Source organism: Pelophylax lessonae, assembly GCF_965119305.1.
Source record: "Pelophylax lessonae genome assembly, chromosome: 3".
Taxonomy (NCBI): Eukaryota; Metazoa; Chordata; class Amphibia; order Anura; family Ranidae; genus Pelophylax; species Pelophylax lessonae.
The window spans coordinates 529007729-529033365 of NC_138770.1; the positions used below are offsets into that span (position 1 = coordinate 529007729).

Sequence of the window (25637 nt, forward strand, 5' to 3'; positions counted from 1 at the left end):
CCCTAGACTTCATTAATATCCCCCTCGCACAACGGGCACGCTTTCCCTGCCATAAATGGCGGGACACCATCGACTGCAATGCTAGTAGGAACGATTTGGGGATGGGAATTGACCTGAAAAGGTACAGCAGTTTGGGTAGTGTACACATCTTAAAGGCGGCTAGTCGCCCCGACCATGTCAACTCAAATTTCACTAGATTATTAAGTTCTTTCGATAGTTGGAGTTTGAAGGGGAGGAAATTTGCCTGGAACAGGAGGTTGGTGGATCTGGTGAGGGTTATGCCTAGGTAAGTAACCCCGTCGTCCGCCCATTTGTATGGAAACGATCTAGTGAGAAGGTTTCTAGTTACCCCGTCGATACCTAGGTCTAACATAGTCGATTTAGCCTCGTTCACTTTGTACAACGAGACTTCCCCGAATTCTGCAAGAATAAATTTGATTCGTGGAAGGGAGGATGTTGGGTTCGATACCATCAGGATAACATCATCAGCAAATAAGCTGATGCGGTGTTCCTGAGGTCCCACATGAATCCCGGTGATGCAGGGGTCTGTATGCATTTTTTGGGCCAGGGGCTCAATGGCTAAATTAAAAACCAGGGGCGATAGGGGGCACCCTTGCCGTGTACCATTTGTGATATGAAAAGGTGAGGAGAGAGATGTGTCGACCAGGACTCGAGCCGTAGGGTGGGAATATAGCGCCAGGATAGCAGCATGCATTCTGCCATCTATACCAAATCTGCGGAGTACTTCCTGGAGATATCCCCAGTGGACTCTATCGAATGCCTTCTCTGCATCCAAAGATAGGAGCAGAGAAGGCATTCTATTGGAGTGTGCAGCGTGGATAACATCTATAAGTCTTCTGGTCGCGTCAGCAGATTGTCTACCTAACGTGAAACCTGATTGATCTTCGTGTATTAGGCTTGGCATCAGTGGCATCAGTCTATTAGCGACTAACTTGGCATAAATTTTAATATCAGAATTGAGCAAGGAGATGGGTCGGAAATTTTGTGGGGTTGACGGGTCTTTGCCTGGTTTGGGTAGGGTCACGATGGTAGCTTCAAGCATCTCCGTCGGGAAAGCTGAGGTATCTGCGGCAGCATTGAACACCGCACACAGATGGGGCGCCAGTATGTCTGTCATACTCTTGTAGTAGTCGTTTACTAGACCATCTGGGCCAGGGGATTTCCCAGTTGGCAAGGACCCTATGGCTGCCTGAACTTCTTCCACTGTGAAGGGGGTATTAAGTTGTGTGGTTTGTACGGGCGAGAGGGAAGGTAGCGAAATACTATCTAGAAACTGCTTTATATGGTCGGAGGTGGGGGGGGGAGGGTACAGAATCCTTCAAGTTATAGAGGGATTCATAGTAGCTGCTGAAAGCGTTAGCTATGTCCCTAGGGTCGTGCAGTCGTTCGTTCGTATGGGGGTGGACGATGGATTTGATTTTAGTTTTAGTAAGTTAGTCCTACGCTGCAATTGAATGAGTACCCCTCTACTGAATGCCTTGTGGGCGTTCCAAAGAGTCGCGGACTCAGATACCGACCCCTGATTGGTCTCAAAAAATTTGATTAGGGAGTTTTTTAAAAAATCGACATTGTCCGGGCGTTTGAGCAGAGCAGCATTAGCTCTCCAGGGTTTTGTCGCTGTGGTTTTTTGTGACAGTGAGAGTTCAACACTCACTGGGGCGTGATCGGACCATGTGATCGGGGTTATCTCTGAGTCCACTGCCCTTTGGAGTATAGTCAAATCAGACAAAATGACATCAATACGCGAATACGTGTTGTGCACCGCAGAGTGGTGGGAGAATTCCCTATCGGAGGGATGATGGCACCTCCAGACGTCATATAGGTCATGCTTGTGGATGAAATTTTGCAAAGACGGAAGGCATCTGGTGGTGGCAGCTGAAGTGTCCACTGTTCTGTCTGGGGGGAGGTTAAAGTCACCACACAGCACCAAGGGGCCTTTTTGGACCGAACGGATTTTAGTCATAGTTCTGTTCAGGAACCGGAGTTGGTGAATGTTGGGAGCATATATAGAGACCAAAGTTACTGTAAATCCATCAATGGAGCAGACTATGATCAAGTATCTGCCGTTGGCGTCCGTGACTGAGGTGATTAATTCGAAATCCAAGTCTTTGTGTATAGCCATTAGTACACCCTTACGTTTCTTAGAGCAGGAGGCTGTGAAAACCGTGGGGTATTCTTTATGGGAGCAAAGGGGAGCATGTTGGTCTAAGAAGTGAGTCTCTTGTACACAAACAATGGCAGCTCTGTTCTTAATGGCAGTGCGCCACAAAGAAGTGCGCTTAGCTGGGTGATTGAGGCCGTTGACAGATAGGATTTTAACCGTCATGTGTGCGTGGAGGTGAGTGCGAGGGATCAGTACTCACGGAACCATCGATAGACATAGTGTAGTTAGATGGATGAGTGGAGAGTCGGGAGTTGACAGTGTAGTCTCCTGTAGTCATGTAGAGGGAGCTTGCAGATATGCGGAGCTTGAGGGGTTTCCCGGCGATTCCGGGGGACAGACACATCTTCTCGAGGCAAATCAGAGTCTGTTACACCTGCAGAAGAGGGAGAAAGGGAACAACACAAGACCAGACAATACAGACATAGAACACAAAAGCGGAAGGAAACCATAGGCTGGGGTAGCCGTCTCCAGTCGGGGGTGAGAACAGTTCAACAGCCAAACGGGCTAAACGCCTCTAGACGACAAGCTGGAGGTGGAACAGGACTCCAGAAAAAAGTCCGGAGAGAAAAAAAAAAAACAGGATTGCGAGCCCAGTCAATCAAGTGTCTCTCGAGGTGCGTTGCGGCATGGATTGCCATTGTGGGGGAACTCTGCTCGGGGATTTTTTCGCTCCCGGGGGGGGGGGTACTGGGTCGGGGATGATGCCCCATGAGTGGAGCAGGGATATGCCCCTATCTAGCGTGGTGATCATGTATGATTCTCCATCCCTCTCCACCGAAATCTTGGAGGGGTGTTTCCATTTGTACGGCAGGTTGTGGTTTCGCAGAGCCTTGGTGATAGTAGAAAGTTGTCTACGTGTGTCCAGAGTATGCTTAGACAGGTCTGCAAAAATTTGTACAGCGGAGTAGGGATCAGGTAGATTGCCCAAGGACCTAGCCTTGTTCAGGATGGCTTCTTTGGTCTGGTAGAAGTGCACACGGAGCAACGTGTCGCGTGGCACATGTTGCGGCAGAAAAGGGGGTTTAGGAACCCTGTGGATACGGTCAATCGTCAGCTCCAGGGGAGTCGCTCCAGGTAAAATCGCTAAAAACACATCAGTAGCAAATTTGTGTAGCTCAGCAGGAAATACAGTTTCAGGAATGCCACGGATCTTAAGATTGTTCCTTCTGGAGTGGTCCTCCAGATCTGCGATTTTAGCTTTCAGCCATTGTCGCTCATCCAAATTTTCTTCATGCGCTTCCACCAAATCATTAACTGTAGTTACAATCTCAGATACAGAGGATTCCACAGTGTGAACCCTTTCCCCTAAGGAGAGAACTTCAGCAGAAAATTTTGTAGCAAGGGAGACTATATCTGCCTGGAGGGAGGTATGGAGGGCATACATCATGTCCTTTAATGCCGTGTCCATGATAGGTTGGCCAGCTGTGGGGAAGGCAGCGAAGGGAGAGGACCCCAGGGAGATGGGCAGTAGTGGGTTACTCGAGCTCCCAGGCTGTGAGGCCTTGTCTTCGGGATCCAGCCGTATTTTAGATTTGGCCGGGCTTGTACATACAGGGCTGGATGGTGCAGAGGCGAAAGGAGAAAGGGTACCTGATTGCTGGGTGCCAGAAGGGGCTGTATCTTCCGGCAGGTCGGTATAATGGACCCTTTGCTTCCCCGAGGCGGCAAGGCCCGGAGCGCCGGCGCCATCTTGTCGACCGCCTCGGCCGGCATCGGGAAGAACGCCGTCAGTTTCTTCGGTCCCTTTACATCCTTCCTCTTGCGGGACATCGCGGTATGTAGCCACAAGCAGCCGGAGTCAGATGAGGGTGAAAATCCTGTTCACGTCGCTGGGGATGGCGCTGGATGGAGTCGTCGGCTGGCGGAGCTAGAGCTCAAGCGTCCATCACTGTCCCGCGCTGGCCACGCCCCCGGTAATGTTTGCATTTTAGATGCTGCTATTTTACAGACCCAAGATAGTTTTTTTTTTTTTTATGTTTTGTAATGTAAGTCCTTGTTGACTTGGTCTAAAAGAGCGGGAAAAATTGGCCTCATAAATCTTAGTTGGTGGAAAGGTGAGTTGGACCAGTAAGTAAGTTATCAAGGGTCCATCCCAGTTATATGCATACTTCATGAGTAATTTACCGACGAGATCTGAAGGGAGGTTCATAGGTAAACACAGCATTTATGTTGGTTAATTTTGTAGTATGGTACTTCTCCAAGTTTATCTTATAGTCCTTGGACAGCTTGTAAGGAAGAATTAGAATTGGTTAATGTGATAATTATATCATCGGCAAATAATTCCAATTTGTGTTCATAATAACCTATTGTTATACCTTTGATATCGGGGGATGTTCGTATGTATTCTACTAGTGGTTCAGTCACTAAAGTAAAAGATTATTGGGGAATATGGGCAACCTTGTCTGGTACTGTTAGTTAAGGTGAAACTTCTAGATATTATACCTAATGTAAAAACTTTTGTCGTGGGTTGTGTGTAGAGTGCCATTATAGCCGAATGAATGAAACCCTTAAAGCCGAACTTCGTTAGTGTAGTAGAGATGTATTCCCAATGCTTTCTTTCGAACACTTTTTCAGCGTCTAGTGCCAGGAGCAAGAAGGGCATTCGATCAGTATGTATTTGGTTGATTAAATTCAGCATCTGTCTGGTGCCATCAGGTGCTTGCCTCACCTTTACAAACACTACCTTCTCTGGACCTATCAGAGAAGGAGTTATATTTACTATCAGTTGGCCAATATTTTTGCATACATTTTTTAGGTCGGAGTTTAGTAAAACTATAGGTCTATAATTTAAGTGGGAAAAGGGGTTCTTGTCTAGTGACTATTATAGCTTCAAGTAATTCTCTGGGGGAAAAGTTTAGAATTTGCTACTTGGTTAAACATATTTGTTAAGTGAGGAGCTTGTATCTCAGCAAAGGCTTTATGATGATAGCCCATCATTTCCTGGGGATTTATTTTTTGGTAATTCTTTAACTTTTAGAATCTCGTCTAATGATATTGGTTTATTTTGTTGTTCTAAGGAGATAGAGTAAATTTTTGGTAATTTCACTTTTCCTAGAAATTCTGCTATATTATTAGTGGAGGGTTGTGGGGTGTTACTATCATCTTTTAGATTGCATAATGATTCATAATATTTCAAGAAGGTATCCGCAATTTCTTGGGGAATAATTACTACCTTCCCAGTAGCGTGATGGGCCAGTTTTTGGATTTTATTTTTGTTTTGGCGTTGGAGTAATTGAGAAGCCAGTAACTTACCGGCTTTGTTACCCTGGGAGTAATACTTCAAGTTCAACCTCTTAAGGTATTTGTCCTGATCTGCTATAGGTGCTGAGCGTAATTCAGACCTCAAATTATTGAGTTGAAGAACTAGCTTAGTATCATAGGGTTTCTCTTTATGTATTACTTCTAATTTGGATATATCTTTTAGTATATTATTATTAGCGTCCAATTTTCTTTTTTTTTCCCCTAGCAGCCATTTGTATAAAAAAAGCCATCTAGCATATACTTTTGTGAGTACACCAGAGTGTAGAACTGATTACAGAATTATCGTTTAAGGCAAAAAAATATTTTAGACAATTTCCCATCACAGACAGACAATTCTCCTGGGAAAGAATAAAAGTGTTGTTTCTCCAAAAAGTGTTATTCTTGCATTGGTGGCCTGAATTGATTTCCAGTGTGATTGGAGCATGGTGTGTGTGCGCAAGTAATTTTGTGGATGTAGGCATCCATGATCTTTGGCAGGAGAAGTCTGTCTGTGCTGAAAAAATCTATTCTGGAATATGTTCTATGCACATGAGTGAAAAAGGAAAGTTTATTTTTGCGGTGTGTAAAAAACCACCATGGATACATGCATACAGGTTTTCTGTGGAGAAGATGGAGTGTAAACCAGTTCTGGTTTTAGTACTCCTATTGTAGGTGTCCATATTGGGATCCATCAGAGCATTGAAGTCCCCGCAAAAAATGAGGTCACCTTGTTGTATTTTCCGTGCTTTTTTGATGATTTATTGGATAAACTGATGAGGATTTTTGTTGGGGGCGTATATAGATTGACTATTGTGTATATTGAATTGTCTATAGAAGCTGCCAAGATTATATATCTTCCTTGGGTGTCAGTTTTAACCACTTTACGTCCGCTCACTGTGCCTCTACTGCGGCACAGTGGCTCGTTATCGTCCAGCGACGTAGACCTACGTCGCTGGACTCCTCCCCCTGTAGGCGGCTCTCACGTGCCGCCGGAGGCGCGCTCCTGCTGTTTTCATTCCAAGCGGGAGTCAGGCCAGGGGAGGAGCGGCGGCGATCGCCGCTGCTCTTCCCCGATCGTCGGGGAATCTAGTTTGGAGACCCGCCCGCCTGTGTAAACAGAGCAGGCGGATCTCCTAAGTGACAGGGAGTGACAGATCGGAGTGTTCAGCATAGCTGAACATCCGATCTGTCCCTGACTCACTCAGTCACCTCCCCCCACACGTCAGTAAGCACCAGGCATACATTAACCCCTCCCTCTCCAATAAAATTAACCCCTTCCCTGCCAGTGTCATTTTTACAGTAACAGTGCATATATATAGCACTGATTACTGCAGTAATGTCACTGTTACCCCCAAAAGTGTCAAAAATGTCAGTCAAGGGTCCGATCTGTCTGCCGCAATGTTGCAGTCCCGCAAAAAAAAAATCGCAGATCGCCGCCATTACTCGTTAAAAAAAAAAAACACCAAAAATGACAAATCTTTCCCTTTGTTAGTAAACGCATTAACTTTTGCGCAAACCAATCAAAATACGCTTATTGTGATTTTTTTTTACCAAACATATGTAGCAGAAAACAAATTGGCCAAAAAGTAAAAAAAAATTAGATTTTTACATATTTTTTTGGGAGGAATTTCATATAAAAAAATGTTAAAAATATTGTTATTTTTTCAAAATAAACGCTCTTTTTTTGTTTATAGCGCAAAAAGTAAAAATCACACAGGTGATCAAATACCACCAAAAGAAAGCTCTGTTTGTGGGAAAAAAAGGACGTAAATTTCGTTTGGGTACGGCGTTGCACGACCGCGCAATTGTCAGTTAAAGTCGCACAGCGCCGAATCGCAAAAAGTGGCCTGGACGTAAGACGGCAAAATCCTCCGGTGGTAAAGTGGTTAAGATCCATTAGTTGGAAGGAAAAAGTGTCCTTAATTGCTGTGATTACTCCATTTTTTCTTTTTGTTATTGGATACAAATACGTGTGGGAATTTATGATGATTGAATTTGGGTGATTTGTCCATTGTGAAATGGAATTCTTGGATGCAGATGATGTCGCTGCCAAACTTCATAATAGAGCTCTTCTTTTATATAGACTTTTGAGGCCTTTAACACTCATGACATGAGCTTAAGATTCATTGTAAATGTAGAAAGGAGTGCTTGGGAAAAATATGAGAGGTGCATAAAAAGGCACAATTATAAGGGTAAAGCAGAACAGTTCAGTGTAGTTATTTTTATCGTCCAGTAGGTGGAGACATTGTTCCATGTATTCAGTATAAGAAAGAAAAGGTAAAAAATTTAACTGAACCATAGGAGGTAAGAGAGAGAAAATAAAGAGGAGTTGTAGTACAACTCCAGTGTACAGTAACTTGTACTACTTTTTGGGGGTTAAGGTAAAAGAAAACACACAACTTTTTAAGATCTGGTTTCCCTGAGGTTCAGCGTCCCTGTATACTTAGTAGTAAATAAGCTTGAGAGACTCCATAATACTAAAGTAACATGACCAGAGTGACCATAGAGAACATTTTCCTTAAGTTAGGTATTAGGTTCACCTTTGGCTTGTTTGTCAATCTTGAGGGATTTTTCCAGGTATGGTTTTTATCCATTTAGTTGTTATTGTTGGAAATAAGGCCCCATGATTGTAGGATTTTCAGTCATTGTTCCAAGTTGGTGATAGAATAACAGGTTCCTTCATTATCTACGAGAATTTTTGTGGGAAACCCCCACTTGTAGATTATACTGTGGTTTTGTAGGATCTTAGTAATTGATTTTTACGGGCAAGAATCATCGCTTGGGAAAGATCAGAATACAGAATGATTCCTGCGTAGGGATCCGGAAGAGGAGAGTGGCGGCGAGCGAATTGCATCAGTTGTTCCTTCACTCCATAAAAGAGAATTCTTGCTATAATGTCTCTTGGTAATCTCTCTGGGATGTGAGACAGTTTAGGTAATCTGTGCGCTCTATCGATTTCTAATTCTTGTTGAGGAATCGCAGGGATTCATTCGGAGATCATTCCTTTAATAAAGCGTTTTAAATCTGATGGTTTTACATTTTCCAGGATGCCTCTAAGTTTCATGTTATTACGTCTAGATCTATCTTCTACATCTGCCACTTTCATTCTAAGCTGTTTGACCTCATCTTTCAGGTCAAAGTGAGAGTCAACTAATTCGTTATGCGCAGCAGTAAAATCGCACTTTTGTATTCTCTACATAATCCACTCTTTCTCCTATTGCATCTATCTCCATTTTTGATTTTTGCATAAAGGTAATCATGTCATGTTGTAATGCACCTCCTAAAGATATATATCTTTAATTGTTGAATCAAGAATAGGTTGCCCTGCTGTAGGGATTGCATTTAATTTCTCATCATAAGGATTATTTTCCAATAGAGAATTATAATCATGTAGTGAGGAGTTTACATTAGTGGTGCATCGAAATTTCGCCACCTGAAATTTTCGGCCGAAAATGGGTCAAAGATGCTGCAGAAGGGGGGCGCAGCGCAGGTAAAGTGTGTATGAACTAACACATCGGGCGGGCGATCGGCCGCTAATAACTGTAACGAAGTGAGCCCTTCGCTTCCCTGTCAGGTGGGTATTTGCGCTTTGTTCCTCCACCGGGCGCCAGCCGCTTTAGTCAGAGCTACACTTTTTGCTAGGATGGCCAGCCGAATGGCATCTAGCAACCAGTAACGTCCCAAAAAGAGGACCCAAAATGCAGAGCGGAGGAGGATCTTCCTCGTCGTGCTCCGCGCCTATTCCAGAATGGCTCCACCCACCTCCTCCCTTCATGTGTTGTGTGCTGCGGAACGTAATCTGGCAGACTGCTGCTTGATAATAAATATATATATATATATATATATATATATATATATATATATATATACCCTCCCTCCCTCCCCTAGGTTATCATATCAGTGACAAGTATTCTCATTGGTGTAATTAGCTACTTTCTAGTTTCCCATGGCTGCAGGACTACAGGTCCCAGCATGTTCTCTCGAGTCACTGGTGGCTTGTTTTTTCTGGATATCAATGTGCCACATCTGAATTAAATCAACTATTCTCACTCTCTCTCTCTGACATGAAGGAGCCGGTGTGCGGGAGTGTTAATCCCACAAGTTTTAGGGGGAAAGTCATTTTCGGTTTCGGTTTTCGGCCAAGGGCATCCTGAATTTTCGGTTTCTGTTTCGGCCCAGAATTTTCATTTCAGTGCATCCCTAGTTTACATTACCATCAGTGGAGAAAAGCCTTCTTCGTTTTGACTGGGCTGGTAATGTCAGACTATATATTGTTTCTGTTCAGCTCCTGCTTCCTCTCTCTCCTGTGGGTGTGTAGGCTGCTGGGCTGTGTTCAAATGAGAGGAGGAGCCGGCGCCATCTTGTTTCTTAGGAGTCCCGGCCTGGCTGTTAAAAACTTCTAATTTTAGGGGAGCCTCTCTGGATTTGTGTTTCCCCAACATCCTCCGCTGACTCCTGCTGCTGTCCGGTGCCTGCCTGTGTAATCAGGGCTCAGTAGTTGGTTTGTGTGTAATTTAGGGAGCTCCATGATCACGGAGCTCTCTCACACTGCAGCCTTCTCCACCCGCAGATGGCCACGCCCCCAAAACCACCTCTGTTTTGTTAGGGGTGTTGGGAACAGTCCAGGATACATTATGGGAAGCAAAGCCCATGAGAGATTTTCAGAGATTCACATCCAGCACCTAAGGATACTAGCCAAAAATATAGGATTGCTAGAGTTGCACCTGGGAATTCCTGCCTCTTTTTTTGGGCAGTGTCTCGATTCACCTGAAGGTGGCAGCATAACCTAAGCTATAATAAATATTAACTCCTCTGTGTCCTGTGATGTAAGAAAGCAGTGTGCTTCCTGGTATACAAAGGTATATGGTGAATGCTTGCATCCTCATAACTGTGAATCTAGAGTGTGAAATCTGAGTCACTGCTGCCTCTGACTAATCGAGATTAGGAGTATGATTTTGTAATGTCACTTACTGTGCTGTTCACTGTTCTCCTTGCTGGAGGCTCTGAGTGTAGGAATCAAGGTCCTGCCTGTCTTCAGAAACGCAATGCAAAACAAAGCACGGTAAGTCAGTACTAGAGAGATCTGCTGCAGGGAACCCACATTCAATATTGGGAACTAGTCCTTTGTCTGCCTTTTTTGCCAGTTTGACAAATATTCAAATTCATTTTTGTTCTCAATCTACACCCCACAGTGACAAAGTAAAAACTTTAATTTTTTTTAGAAATGTTTGCAAATGTATGAAAAATGGAAATATCACATTCTCATAAGTATTCAGACCCTTTGTAACAACACTTGTAATTTAGGTCAGGTGCTTACTATTTCTCTTGACCATTGCTGCGATGTTTCTACTCATTGATTGGTGTCCACCTGTGGTAAATTAGATTGACTGGACATGATTTGGAAAGGCACACACTTCTCTGTAAAAGGTCTCACAGGCTGACAATGCATACTGTATCAGAGCAAAAACCATGAGGTCAAAGGAACTGCCTGCAGAGCTCAGAGACAGAATTATTGCAAGGCACAGATCTGGGAGAAGCTACAAAAACTTTCTGCACTAAAGGTTCCCAAGAGCACAGTGGCCTCCATAGTTCTCAAATGGAAAAAGTTTGGCACAACATGGATTCTTCCAAGAGCTGTTTGCCCCACCAAACTAAGCAATCGGGGAGAAAGGCCTTAGTTAGAGAAGTGACCAAGAACCTAACGGTAACTCTGCCTGAGCTCCAGATATCCTGTGTAGGGATGGGACAAAGTTCCAGGACAACTGCCACTGCGGCCTTCCACCGATCTGATTGACTAGGCGGAAGCCTCTCTTCAGTGCAAAACACATGAAAGCATGCTTGGAGTTTGTAAAAAAGCACACAAAGGACTCTCAGACTGTGAGGAACAAGATTCTCTGGTCTGATGAAACCAAGATTGAACTGTTTGGCTTCAATTCTAAATGTTATATCTATAGGAAACCAGGCACCGCTCATCACCTGCCCAATACCATCCCAACAGTAAAGCATGGTGGTGGCAGGGAGTGTTTTTCAGCAGAAGGGACTGAGAGACTGGTCAGGGTTGAGGGAAAGCTGAAAGGAGAAAAGTACAGAGATATCTTCAATGAAAACCTGTTCCATAGCACTCAGGACCTAAGACTAGGCTGAAGGTTCACTTTCCAACATAACGATCCCAAGCACACAGCCAAGACAACACAGGAGTAGTGTAGGGACAACTCTGTGAATGTCCTAGAGTAGCCCAGCCAGAGCCCTGACTTGACCCCTATTGAACATCTCTGGAGAGACCTAAAAAATTGCTGTCCACTGGTGGTCCTCCTCCAACCTGACTGAGCTTGAGAGGATTTGCAAATAAGTTTTTTTTTCTTTTTAATAAATTCAGACATTTTCTAAAATTCTGTTTTCAGTTTGTCATTATGGGGTACGGAGTGTAAATTACTGTGAAAAAAAAAATGTGTTTCTTCAACTGTATTATCAGGCTGCAACAAAACAAAATTGAAAAAAGTGTGAAGGGGACTGAATACTTTGAGGTACTGTACAAAAGTTTTGGGCAGGTGTAAATAAATACTGTAAAGTAAATATATATTTTATTTGTATCAATTTACAACTTACAAACTGAGGGAACAGAATAAAAAATCCCATTCAAATTCTTGACCTGTGACATTAAACTCTTCCATGGCCTCATCATAGTAGCAGAGTTTGGCTGTTCCTCACCCAGTTTTAAGCCTCCTACAAAACACAGCTGTTTCTGTTGCAGTTAATGACTGTGTTTTAACCTACATATGAAATTGAGGGTCATTAGCACCTGCTTGGTACAAATGGTAAATCATATATCTGACTCTAATCCTACAAAATCCCTGACTTTTGTGCAAGTTTTCAAAGTGTGCAAGTGTAAGAATTGATGCTGGTTTGAAGCCAAAGGGTAGTCGCACCAAATATTGATTTTCTTTAGATTTTTCTTCTGCTTGCTTATTTTTCATTTTGTAAATTGATAAAAACAAACCATTAAAATATATATTTTTAAAAGCATTCTTACTTTACAGCGTTTCTTCACACCTGCCCAAAACATATGCACAGTACTGTGTATCCATATGTGTGTGTATATATCTATATATAATGAGCTGCCACGCATCTTAAACTAGAAGTATAACCTGGAGGAAGCTTCATTTCTCTTTTGGATTCCCACTTTTGTTTAAAACTGTCTATAACTGTGTAAATGGGATTTAGCTTAACCAGAAAACCACAGGAGGTGCAAGAGAATGCCATAGTCTGGATTCACTTGTCACCCCTAAATGCATTGTTTATGAGGGACACCGATAGTAGAGTTAGACCCCGTTCACACTGGGGCGATCCGACTTGCCGGGACGACCTCACAGGTTGCGGCGCGCAGCTCGCACCGCGACCTCGGAGAGGCCGGCATGGACTTCATAACATTGAAGTCAATGCAAGTCGCCCCAAAGAAGCTCCGGACCCTTTTTCTAAGTCGGAGCGACTTGTGTCGCTCCTATTAGAATGGGTCCACAGCTTCTCTATGGCAGGTCGCCTGACAGGTCGCCCCAGTGTGAACGGGGTCTTAGACAAATATTATAAGCGATTAAGGCATTTCTTAGCAAATAAAAAACAATTTGGGCCAAATTCTGTATGTTGCTAAAGTATTTTCTTCTTTTACAGGTTAACATTCAAGGAGGCGCCATAGCTCTGGGCCATCCTCTTGGGATGTCTGGTTGTCGTATTTTGGTGACTCTTCTTTATGCTCTGGAAAGAACTGGTGGAAAGAAAGGAGTGGCTGCCCTATGTATAGGTGGAGGCATGGGAATAGCAATGTGTGTTGAACGAACCAGCTAAAATTAGCATTATCCATGCCTGCACATATTTGTTTTCAATTTTTTTTTTTTTTTTTTTTCTAATTTTTTAAGGTTCATCATTTTTTTTTTTTAAACATGTGCTCACTGGTTAATAGGAAACAGCAACTGTTCCTGTTACAAAGTGCAAGTATTGAAGATGCACTATGACATTCCACCCAAGTTGCAAGTAATTTTAGATATAACCAATCACTATTTTAGTATTTTTTTAGCCTTAATTTAATACTTTTTTGGATTAAATATTCATACATTTAGCATTAAACTACAAGAAAGCAGCGTTTTTTTTTGTTATTTGGTTGTGCGCAAAACTGTTGCATTTATTGTGTATGGGAGTTCGAAAAATAAAATACCCATTAACCATAGTGGTTAATGAAATACCATTGATGATGTTGGCTTAAAGCCAACTCCAACCAAAAGTTTTTTTTTTCCCTTTGGGACAGAGCAGATTTGGGTTAGAGCCGCTGATAGATTTTTTTTTTGCGATCTGTGTACTTATTGGGAAGATTTCTTGTCATGACAGGAAGTAATGGGGAAGCTCCCCTAAAAGGGCACGCAGGCAAAGACCTCTTTCTAAAAAAAGGGAGAGTTTTAACTTCGGACAAAAATATTAATTGTTGTCTAGTCTTTTCAGATTTAATGGCCTAAATATATTAACCACTTTAAAACATGGCACCTTCACCCTCTTCCTGCCCAGGCCAATTTTCAGCTTTCAGTGCTGACGCATCTTAAATGACAATTGCCCGGTCATGCAACACTGTACCCAAACAAAATTTTTATCATTGTTTTTTGTTTTCCCCCCACAAATAGAGCTTTCTTTTGGTGGTATTTGATCACCACTGGTTATTTTAATTTTTGCTAAACAAATAAAAAAAGACTGAAAATGTTGAAAAAAAAAAAGTTTTTCTTTGTTTGTGTTACACAATTTTGTAAATAAGTACATTTTCTTCATGGGCGGGTACTGATGAGACTGAACTGACAAGCACTGATGAGGAGGCACTAATATGCAGCACTGATGAGGAGCCACTGACAATCATTACTTATAGGCACTGATTGGCATCCTTAATGGGCACAGGCTGGCATCCCTGGTGGGATCTACTGGGCATCCTTGATGGGTCTGCTCTAATAATCAATGTGCTGATTATCAGGAGAGACGCCAATCGGTTTTCCTCTTCTCACGCCTTGTCAACGCGAATAGAGGAAAAGCTGAGAAACTGCACTTCCTGGTTACGATGTGACCAGCTGTGATTGGACACATGGTAAAGAGCCTACGTCATAGGCTCTTTACCAAGATCGGAGATGCAGCTGTCATTTTTCATATGGTGGGCGGGAAGTGGTTAAAGGGTTAGTTCACCTTTGCCAAAAAAACTGCCTATGCAGATAAAAGCTGTCTGTTGATAAAAACAAACTGTGTAGCTTTGACTAAAGTTGAATTATACCCTTGCTATACATGTAAGCCATTTACAGTTCATACCACACAAAGCCTGACTGAAAAACACCCAGGACGTAGGGAAGAGAGGCCTAGTGTTACTTTTCACTTTCACCATCACAGGAGTGAGCTCTCAAAAGCTGAAAGAGCATGGGAGGGGGGTCAGAGAAAGAGCTCACTCCTGTGATGGCGAAGCAGCAGTAACAGCTGGCCCTCTCTTAGCAACGTCCTGGGAGTTTTTTAGTCAGGCTTCATAAGGTATGTAATAGCTTACACCTATAGCAAGGTTCATCATCGAATTACACTTTGATCAAAACTGCACAGTTTTTTGTTATCTACCAGCATCCTATATCTGTTTGGGTAGATTTGTTTTGGTAAAGGTAAACTGTCTTTCAGGTACTGATCCAGAACAAGTATGCAGATCAGGACTTCTGTCTTTACTTGTTGCATGTTTGTTCCCAGTCAGCAGGTAAAATGCATGGTAGCCAGGAATTTACATTTTCAGGAGAAAGCCTGCACTCACACCTAAGCAAAGCATATTCCTAGTGATTTGAAAGCATTGTTCACATGTATCCAGCTTTAGGGTCCTTTCACACGGCACGATCCGTTTTTTTTTCCGCTCAGGCACTTTTTTTTTTAAACGGACACGGATGACACTTTTGTAGGGTCCGTTCCGTATGTCCGTTTTTCATCCATCCGTTTGCGGATGAAAAACAGACATAATGTATATCTATGGGATTGCGGACGTTAGCGGATGACATCAGTTTTTGCGTCCGTTCCGTTTTTCAAATGGAAGAAAGATAGGGTTCTCTTCACTCAAAAAACTGAACTGATTGGAATGGACGCAAAACGGATGTCAGCGGATGGTCATCCGCAATCCCATAGACATACATTATGTCCGTTTTTAATTCGCTAATGGATGGGAGGAAAAAACGGACATACAGGAACGCCCGTGTGAAAGGACCCTAAGGAGTTTGTTTTCTGGTCTGGGCATGGGGAGGAGAAGAATTTTTCAGGTGTACCCATTGAGGTCTAAAGCCCCGTACACACGTACCGATTGTCGGCTGTAAATATTCGGCCCACGACCGATTGTAGGCTTGTTAGTATGATGCTTCCGACAGCGCATTTTCGGCCGAACAGAATCGGGTGTGCAGGCATTAAAATTTTTGTTGGCCAACACCAGAACGGCCGATTGTTCGCCAGTCAGTACAGAATTCGGCCGACAAACAGCAGATTAGCAAGACTGGGCATGCTCAGAGAAGAAAAAACACACGGAAAGTTAACCGTCACATGACATCACTTCTGCAGTCGGCTGTTGTTGGCCGACAAAATTCGTGTGCAGTCTTTAGCACTTTTCAACCGACAGGACAGCACCGGACAAAAGACGGCCGATCGTTCGGCTGACATTCGCTACGTGTGTACGGGGATTAAGGGACTAGAAACAATGCGCTCAGGAAAAAATAAAAGCTTTTTTGAGCGTAGGGTGACTCTGTGTACAAGTGAGGACAGGGACAATTAGAAATAAATAATGGGATTCTGTGTAGTAAGGCACAAAGGAATGAGAAAAAAAAAGCTTCAAGTGTAAATGGGGGCTAAATAAAGGTTTCCTGGAATGTGATCAAGAAAATGTACGGTTGTAGGGCTTTGCATTAATGCTTAATTGTTTGAAGGTTGCGTGTCTCCAAGATGTAGAAGACACATGAAGCCTTTGTATTAGACATTCAACCAATACTATTTGTAGATTTGGTAGAGACAGGGATTTTATTGCCAACAGTGTTATTGTTTTGGAGATTCACCCTCTGCTACAGCAAAGTGTTTTGTTTTTTCTTATGTTACTTTTTGCTCTGTGACTTTAATCAAGATTCCTTGCTACACTGCTGCTTGAGCTGGTCTTTGTAGAGCAGCGATCAGGATATTAGCACTAGCTTTGGAGATTGTACCTTAACAACTGGACACAAGGTGCAGGGCTAGCCTGGAATGTGACCTTTGTGTACTGGGCTCTGCATTGTGGCACTTTTAAGACCCAAGTGTACTGCAGTAGCTGCTAAGTCCAGAGCCATGACCCTGTTTCCGAAGACTCATTTTGTGTGCAAGTCCTTTTGTTTTAAAGCACCAGGATCTACTTTTTTGTTTACAAAGCCAAGTACCTCTTAAATTGCCTGCCACTAATGGATTCACTGTGGTAAGGGGTTGAACAGACATCATCTGCTGGGTGAAGCCAATGTGTGTGTTTTCTGTGGCACCATTTGACCTAGAAGCATCACCATGTGGATCCCTGGTCACACCCCACAGTGACTGTCAGCTCTGGCTGCCCATAAGCCTCATCAGCACCAGCTTCCCAGGGTTTACGAGTACCTGAGGCCTTGCTTCCTTCGCTCTGTTGGGTAAGGCAGAGTTATCCCGGAGTCTGTCTAACAATCCAGAGGCCTTGGATAAGGCTGGGCCTTTGGTCCCAGTTACCATTTCCGACTCAGATTCCCAGCAGTCTATCACTGACAACTGTTTGCAGCACTGCAGTCACCTCAGCTTTACAAGGAGTTGCATTGTACCCTGTATATGAAGTATCAGTCTGTTCAAAGTCTTGGGTCTTTAAGGGTTCTTACAGCTCTTCAATATGTAATGGAAGCATCCTGAAGGGTCTTGGGCCCCACCTGGGTGTATCAAAACTTTTTACCATTGAGAGGAAATTTGTAAACCTGTGGTCTGTTCCCACCATAGATATACCGTGACTGACCTTAACAGGAAGACCACTAGACTGGTTAAGGTAGTGCTCACTTTTTTGGGATACCATTGACAGGCAGCCTAAATCCCAGTTTGGACTGGTTGGCCTTACCCCCTGCCCCATAATGACGGTACTTTATTTTGTCAGACCTAAGATGGTGGGTTCCCTCCACCATAACAGGCTACGTTCCTGCTTCCTAGGAATGTATGGAACAAATCTCTGGAACTTTATGCTTTGGAAGTTATGGCTTATTACAGGCATCTAAATTTGTGTTTTGCATGGGACTAATGTCTGTACAGATGCACAGAGCAGCTGTATGGATGATATCCTGGTGCTACATCCATGAGTTTGAGGGCCTATTCACACCAGGTGCTTCCAGGGCAGTCCCACCATAAGACAAGGCAAAATGCCATCGTCTTCTTCATTACCAGTTCAAACCACTAAATTGTGTTGGTATGCTCTGAAAAAAAAAAAAAAAGTACAGCATGCAGTACTTTTTTTCAGTGTAGTGCAGTGTGAAGCAATCTACTGCCTCACATCATGCTGTGACCGATAGATCTTAATGGAAGGTCACTGTGTGGCATTTCAACAAAGCTTGTTACAAAACAAAAGTACACAGTGTGATGCACTGCATCAGCACTGCTGTCATCCAACTGCACACCAGCAGCTGTATACCTGCCCCTTAATCACTTAACATGGAACATGGTCTATTTGGTCATGACACTGATTAGCAATGCCATGGATGGACAGTGTGCTCTTGCTTCAGCATACAATGTCTGCTGTGGGGTTGGAGTAATTTCACTCCTATCTACTTTAGCTGTGGGTACACACAGGCCTTGAGAGCCGGACTCCTTTTCAGCCCTTGGAGCTGGAAGCCAAGGGTCCACTAACTGATCTGAAAAGCCTTATGCATAAAGGTGTGCTACCCCCTCCCTCTTTCTACAAATGGTGGGCTCATTTTGTATCTGGATGGGACCTTGGGTAGTGTGTCTACCTAGACCTTGAGGGTAGAGGACACCCTTGTAGCCCATAAGCTAACCCCTGTCTCCCTCAGTTGTTTCTCTACATCCTGGGATGCTTTGCCCCTGTCCAGTGGGGACTCGGGTTTTGGAATAGTACTCTATCTGGAGATTTGCTCCCTCAGAATGATTCTGTCTTTAGGTTCTACTAAACCCTTTGCAGTAAGGGCTACCCCACTCAACAGTGAGTTCTTGTCCCACAAGGTCAACTGGGACCAGCTCTGGCTGACTGTCCCCTACCTAAACAAGGATCTGTCTCCTCCTCATACTTTAGAGGCATTCTCTACCCCTCAGAGAACTGGACCTTGTGTTTTCAGTGGAGGTTGTCTGATCATCCCAAAATGGTAATGTCTGGAAAGGGTGCCAAGGTAGAGTCAGGCTCCAAAAAAAAAAAAAAAAAAAAACTTTCACTTACTCGGCACCCTTCTGAAGGAGCCTATTGTCATCTGCAAGCTTTGGCCAGATAGGACTTTGCAGACATCTGTCATTGGTAACCTCATGCTTCAGGTGGGCAAAGATATATACATCTAAAGTGATATTAATGTTTTTTTTTCTAAAATAACAAACATGTCAGACTTACCTGCTCTGCGCAATGGCTTTGCACAGAGCAGCCCTGATCCTCCTGCCTTTGAATATCCCCCTATCAAGCTGCTTGCTAGGGGAGTACTCATGCGGGCACACTCCCGCCCCATCACTGGATTTTATTGACAGCAGCAGGAGCCAACTTTAAATCCATGCTATAAAGGTCTTCTACTGGTGTGCCTTTTTCAACAGTCAGAGAGTGCACCCCTTTTCCCCACTCGGGTGTGTGAGGCATTGGGGTAACCCCCTCCTAGGTTGTTCCTCTCTTCCCTTTTTGGTTCCAACCCGCTTTTATATTACTTGAGTGACATCTACATTGTCTCTCTGGACGAGGTGGTCCCTGGCGCAACCCATCAACTCTTCTGGTTAGCAGAGGTGATATCTACCCCCTGCCCAGGAGCATCTCAGTGACCAAGGTGTCCACAGACCCAGGGCTCCAATCTAGTTCATTTTACTTTGGGGAACCCTGAGTTGGGTCAGTTTCCCAGACTGGATATAAGCTAGGTGCTGCAGTGCCTTGATCTCCAAGTAGGAGTTAGGGGTACTCACTGTGGAAGGACAAAGCCCCTTGTCTGATGCTGGAAAACATTTACAAAAAAACTATTCCTGGCTGCATTCTCTACTCCTGTTTTTTTCTATTGTTCTTAGTACTGATTTTCCACACAACTAAGGCATACTGGATAACGGAGGGGTTATACAGGGCCTAGCTTACCAAACCTCCCATAGGCAGCAGTATACACAACTATCCAAATTCCTGTGTCGAAGCACTCCCAAGAGACACAAGGAAATCTATGGCTAGGACACAAATTTTGAGGTGGGATTTCCTCCAACTTCTGCAACAGTAAGTATAAAGAAATATTGCAAATGGGGACATGGAAAGCTAAAGACTAACAGAAGTTCCAACCCTACTTAAAAATGATTTGTCTGGGCTGTGTTAAATTAACATTCTACTAAGGCATTTCTTTTATGTGTTCTGTGAGATTTATTGGATGAAATGTGAAATCAAGCTAAGAATGCTACTAAGTGCCTTTGACCAGAGTAAATGTCCATTAATTCAGTATTTACTTCTAAACTTTGTACAACAGTATCCACTATTATATCAGTAAAATAAAAGGCACAAAAGGAAGTAAATATAAGTTTGCTTTTATTTAGGTGTATAGATTACTGGTTTCCGCTAGACCAACAAGTGCAAGATGAACAATGAAATAGTTACTAGTTTATAAATGACAGTAATGAAATATATATATATATATATATATATATATATAAAAAGATAAGTGTTTAAGACAGATCAACTTTTACTTGAACCAGATTGCACAGCTTCATGATATTTCCATTTTCGTTTTTACTCTCTGGGTAGAACTTAATGAGGTCATCAATTTGCAGGATTGTGATTGCTGCCTCTGTTGAAAACTTGAGACTCTGTCTTGACTACAGTGGGTTCAAATACACCGACTTGTTTATTATCTTGGGGCTTTCCAAGCAAGTCAAGACCAATCCTAAGGAAGAAGGTGAATAGATGAACATTAGTGGCATGAATAAAGAAAATACCATGCAGGCTACGTGTGAATTATGGATTTATCTACAGTACTTTAAAGCTGAAGTTACTATAAGGTTTCAAAGTCCTGCCTTGTGTCCTAATTCACACCATGTAACATTACTTCTACACTCAGTTGCTGGCCACTGTTCTGTGCAAGAAGCTGGAACTACCTCACCTACCTTTTCCCGTGCTCTATCCCTCCCAACATTGGGCAGGTTTATTCTAATACTGGCAGTAATCGACAGGTTGTATGTGTTACCTGCAATGGACCATTTGAAAAAAAAAAAAAAAAGTCCATATGGGAATACCTCCTCGTCTAGCAGAATATATACATACAAACACCAATTCCAAAAAGGTTGGGATGCCATGTAAATTTTACGTAAAAACAATGCAATGATTTGCAAATCTCATAAACCCATATTTTATTCACAATAGAACATAGAAAACATATCAAATGTTTAAACTGAGAATATTTACAATTTTAAGAAAAAATAAGATCATTTTAAAAATTGATGGGGCAACAAAAAGCTGGCGAAGTAAGTGGTACTAACCGGAAAGTTGAAAGAACATTTTGCAAAACGGTTAATTGGTAACAGGTCAGTAACCTGATTGGGTATAAAAAGAGCACCTTAGAGAGTCAGAGTGTCTCAGAGGTAGAAAGGGGCAGAGGTTCACCAATTAGTGAAAAGCTGCATCTAAAAATTGTTGAACAATTTCAAAATAATGTTCCGTAACTTAGCGTAAAATTGCAGACATCATATATCATCATCGTACTCTACAGTACCAAATATCAAAAGATTAAGGGAATCTTGAGAAATCTCTGTGTGTAAGGAGAAGATCAAAATGCAATATTGGATGCCCATGATTTTCTGGCCTTCAGACAGCACTAAAAACAGGCATGATTCTGTAATGGACATCATTACATTGGCTCAGGAATACTTCCAAAAAGCACTGTCTGTGAACTAGGGCTGCAACTAACGATTATTTTCATAATCTATTTAGTTGTCCGATTGTTTTGATTAACCACTTAAGCCCCAGGCCTATTTCTGACACTTTTTGTTTACAAGTTAAAATCAGTATTTTTTCCTGAAAAACTACTTAGAACCCCCAAACACTATATATATATATATTTTTCTTTAGCAAAGACTTTGGAGAATAAAATGGCGGTCATTGCAATATTTTTTGTCATGCAGTATTTGTGCAGCGGTCTTTAAAACGCAATTTTTTGGGAAAAATTACAAAAAATCACATTTCACTGCATTTAAAAAAAACTAAACAGTAAAGTTAGCCCATTTTTTTTTTTGTATATTGTGAAAGATGATGTCACGCCAAGTAAATAGATACCCAATATGTTACGGTTTAAAATTGCACACACCCGTGGAATGGCGACAAACTACGGTCAATAGAAATCTCAATAGGCGACGCTTTAACATTTTTTTAACGGTTACCAGTTTAGAGTTAGATTCTAGCTCTTTTTTTTTTTTTTTTAACTATTGCTCACGCTCTGGCGATCTCGGTGATACCTCACATGTGTGGTTTGAACAGCCATTTCATTCGCGGCTCGACTTCCGTATACGTTTTCTTTCGTGCGCAAGCTGACGGGGGCGGCTAAAATTTTTTTTTCCCTATTTATTTTAACTTTATCACAGGTTTTTAAAAAAAAAAATAAAAATCTGATCACTTTTATTGCTGTCACAAGCAATGTAAACATCCCTTGTGACACCAATATGCAGTGACAGGTACTCTTTATGGAGGGATCGAGGGTCTAAAAGACCCTAGACGCCTCCACTACACTTTCATGTATTCAAAACGCCGAAAACGGCATTTTTGAATACAGTAGTTTTTTTAAATCTGCTGCCTTTTGCAGCAGAGTAACCCGGACGTGACATCATGGACGCCGCCTCCTGGTTACGTCATCGGAGACCCGATCAAAGCCGCTTCCGGCTTCGATCGGGACTCCATCCAGCCGGCGGACACGCCGGCTGGTTGCTCGGGTCTCCTGGTGGGACGGGAGACTCGGGCAAAGCCGCGGAAGGCGGAGGGACGTCCCCTCCCGGTCACCCGGGTAACGATTGAGCGGATCCCGAGCCGCATCGGTCGTTACCGACGGAAATCCGACTGCTGGCTCTAAACCACGGTACCGGGATGGTGCCTCTAGCTAGAGGCATCACCCCGGTATAACACCGCAAATTCTGCCAACGTACCCCTACGTCACTTTGCAGCAAGTGGTTAAATCGGATAAAAAAAAAAAAAAAATCAAAAAAGTGTGGCGTATAATTTAGTTAGTTTACTTAAAAAAAGATTTATTCTTGAATATCTCTATGCAGTGGTAAATACAAATAACCAGCTATATAAGAAAAGATATACTTGTGCTCACATCCCAATAGCTTGTACATGTATTTAAAACTATCAGGTACTAAATGGGTGTGACCACATATTAACAATACAAATTCTGGATGGAACCTCTGCACATGGCTTTACACCCTTTCCAGCAAACTATGCAATTAAAAACAGGGATATCTAGTTCACATATACTGCAATACATGTTTTAGCAAGCTAACTGCATCAAAGTACTCCCTCTGATGGCCAGTTCCACACTGCTTTGCCACTGCAAATACTATAGTGGAAACCATACCAACCTGGGGCATACATAGAGACACAAGATGGGGAAGAGCTACTAGGTTCAGGTCTGGTCACTCACCTGTGTTACAGCAGAGAAATTATATACCTGTGCTCAAATCCCAATAGCTTGTACATGTATATAATCTATCAGGTGCTAAAGGGGGGGGTGACCACATATTAACACTATACAAATTCTGGATGGACTTATGTGAACTAAATAGCTCTGTTTTTCATTGCATAGTTTGCTGGAAAGGGTCCATCCAGAATTTGTATCTATATGGTGAGGGAACAAACTATCTAATCTACTCTAATAACAGGCAGAAGAGATATCTATATATACAAACACACACTAGTGTTGCACCGGTATTGGTGCCTATAACTAAGCATTTGCACTCGTGAAAATGATCTAATACTAAAAACTATACCTTTTTTGGGATTTCAGTGACTTGCATTAAGTTCTGTTAAATGAAGTCGCAAGCCGCAAAGTATAATACTGAGTTCCCCTAGCAAGGTATGGTACTACATGTCCCATGAGGCATTGCTCCTCACACATTCACAAGCTTTCTGACATGTATGGAGGGTGTACTGAGCTGTATGTGTGCTACACTGTGTATACTGACATGTATGGAGGGTAGGAATGGGCTCGGGCGTGTTCCGTATCCTGCCGACACTGAGACAGATCCAGATCTGCAGCTGCACAGATCGGGGAATGTCTTACTGCCTGTGATTAGCCATGTGCAGTGTCGGCTTCCTGGCAGGATCGGGTAGGTGGGATCCCAAACCCATCTCTAATGGAGGGTGCACTGTGTATACTGACATGTATGGAGGGTGTACTGAGCTGTAGGTGTGCTGCACTATGTATACTGACATATATGGATGGTGTAGTGAGCTGTATGTGAGCTGAACCATGTATACTGACATGTATGTTGGGGGGGGGGGGGGGGGGGTACTGAGCTGCATGTGTATACTGACATGTATGGAGGGGGATATACTGAGCTGTATGTGTGCTCCACTGTGTATACTGACGTGTATGGAGGGTGTTCTGAGCTTTATCTCCTGATATGTAAAACAAAAAATGCATTCTGTATGCAGGCCAACTAATCGGCTATGAAAATAGTTGACAACTATTTTCATAATCGATTAGTTGTTTCAGCCCATACTGCGAACACAGTTCACCGTGCAATCCAAAAAATGCAAGTTAAACCTCATCATGCAAAGAAAACACCATATCTGAACATGATCCAGAAACGTCACCATCTTCTCTGGGCCAAAGCTCATGTAATATGGTCTGTTGCAAAGTGGAAAACTGTTCTGTGGTAAGCTGAAGTGAAATTTGATATTCTTTTTGGCAACAATGGGCGACATCCTCCAGACTAAAGAGAAGAGACACCTTTTGGCATGGTATTAGCGCTCAGTTCAAAAATTTGCCTCTCTGATTGTATGGGGGTGCATTATTGCGTATAGAATGGGCAGCTTGCACATCTAAAAAGGAACCATTAAGGCTGAAAGATATATCCAGGTTGTAGAGCAGTATATGCTCCCATCCAGAGGCTATTTTTTTCAGGGAAGGCCTTGCAAATTAAAACAGGAAAATACAAAACCACATACTGGATCTATGACAACAGCGTGGCGTCGTAATAGAAGAGTCTGGATGCTTAACTGGCCTGTCTGCAGTCCAGACCTTTCACCAACTGAAAATATTTGGTGCATCTTGAAACAATAAAATACGACAAAGAAGACCCAGGACTGTTGGAGCAGTTAGAATCCTATATATCGGGCAAGAATGGGACAACATTCCTCTCCCAAAACTCCAGCAACTGGTCTCCTCAGTTTCCAGACGTTTAAAGAGTGTTGTTAACCACTTAAGCCCCGGAAGATTTTACCCCCATTCCGACCAGGGGGTATTTTGCGATTCGGCACTGCGTGAATTTAACGCACAATTGCGCGGTCGTGCGACGCTGTACCTAAACGAATTTGACATCCTTTTTTTCCCACAAACAGAGCTTTCTTTTGGTGGTATTTGATCACCTGTGCGATTTTTTGATCACGCGCTATAAACAAAAAAAGAGCGTCAATTTTGCAAAAATAGCAATATTTTTCACATTTTTTTATATGAAATTCCCCCCCAAAAAAATGTAAAAATCAAAATTTTTAAAAATTTTCGGCCAATTTGTTTTATGCTACCTATGTTTGGTAAAAAAAAAAAAAATCGCAAAAAGCGTATTTTGATTGGTTTGCGCAAAAGTTATCGCGTTTACTAACAAAGGGAAAGATTTTTGTCATTTTTGTTGTTTTTTTTTTTTAACGCGTAATGGCGGCGATCTGCGATTTTTTTTGCGGTACTGCGACATTGCGGCGGACAGATCGGACCCTTGACTGACATTTTTGACACTTTTGGGGTTACCAGTGACATTTCTACAGTAATCAGTGCTATACATATGCACT

At 42.7% G+C, this 25637-nt stretch overlaps 1 protein-coding gene across 1 annotated transcript in view; it reads left to right on the forward strand.

Annotated features, from left to right (window-relative positions):
* ACAT2 (acetyl-CoA acetyltransferase 2) overlaps nt 1–13557 on the forward strand; it is a 48754-nt gene extending 35197 nt beyond the window's left edge. The window contains exon 9 of the mRNA XM_082249371.1: nt 13091–13557. Within this exon, the coding sequence (XP_082105497.1) occupies nt 13091–13264 (174 nt within the window). The 3' untranslated portion in view covers nt 13265–13557. The remainder of the gene's footprint in view (nt 1–13090) is intronic.
* Nucleotides 13558–25637: the final 12080 nt, after the last annotated feature.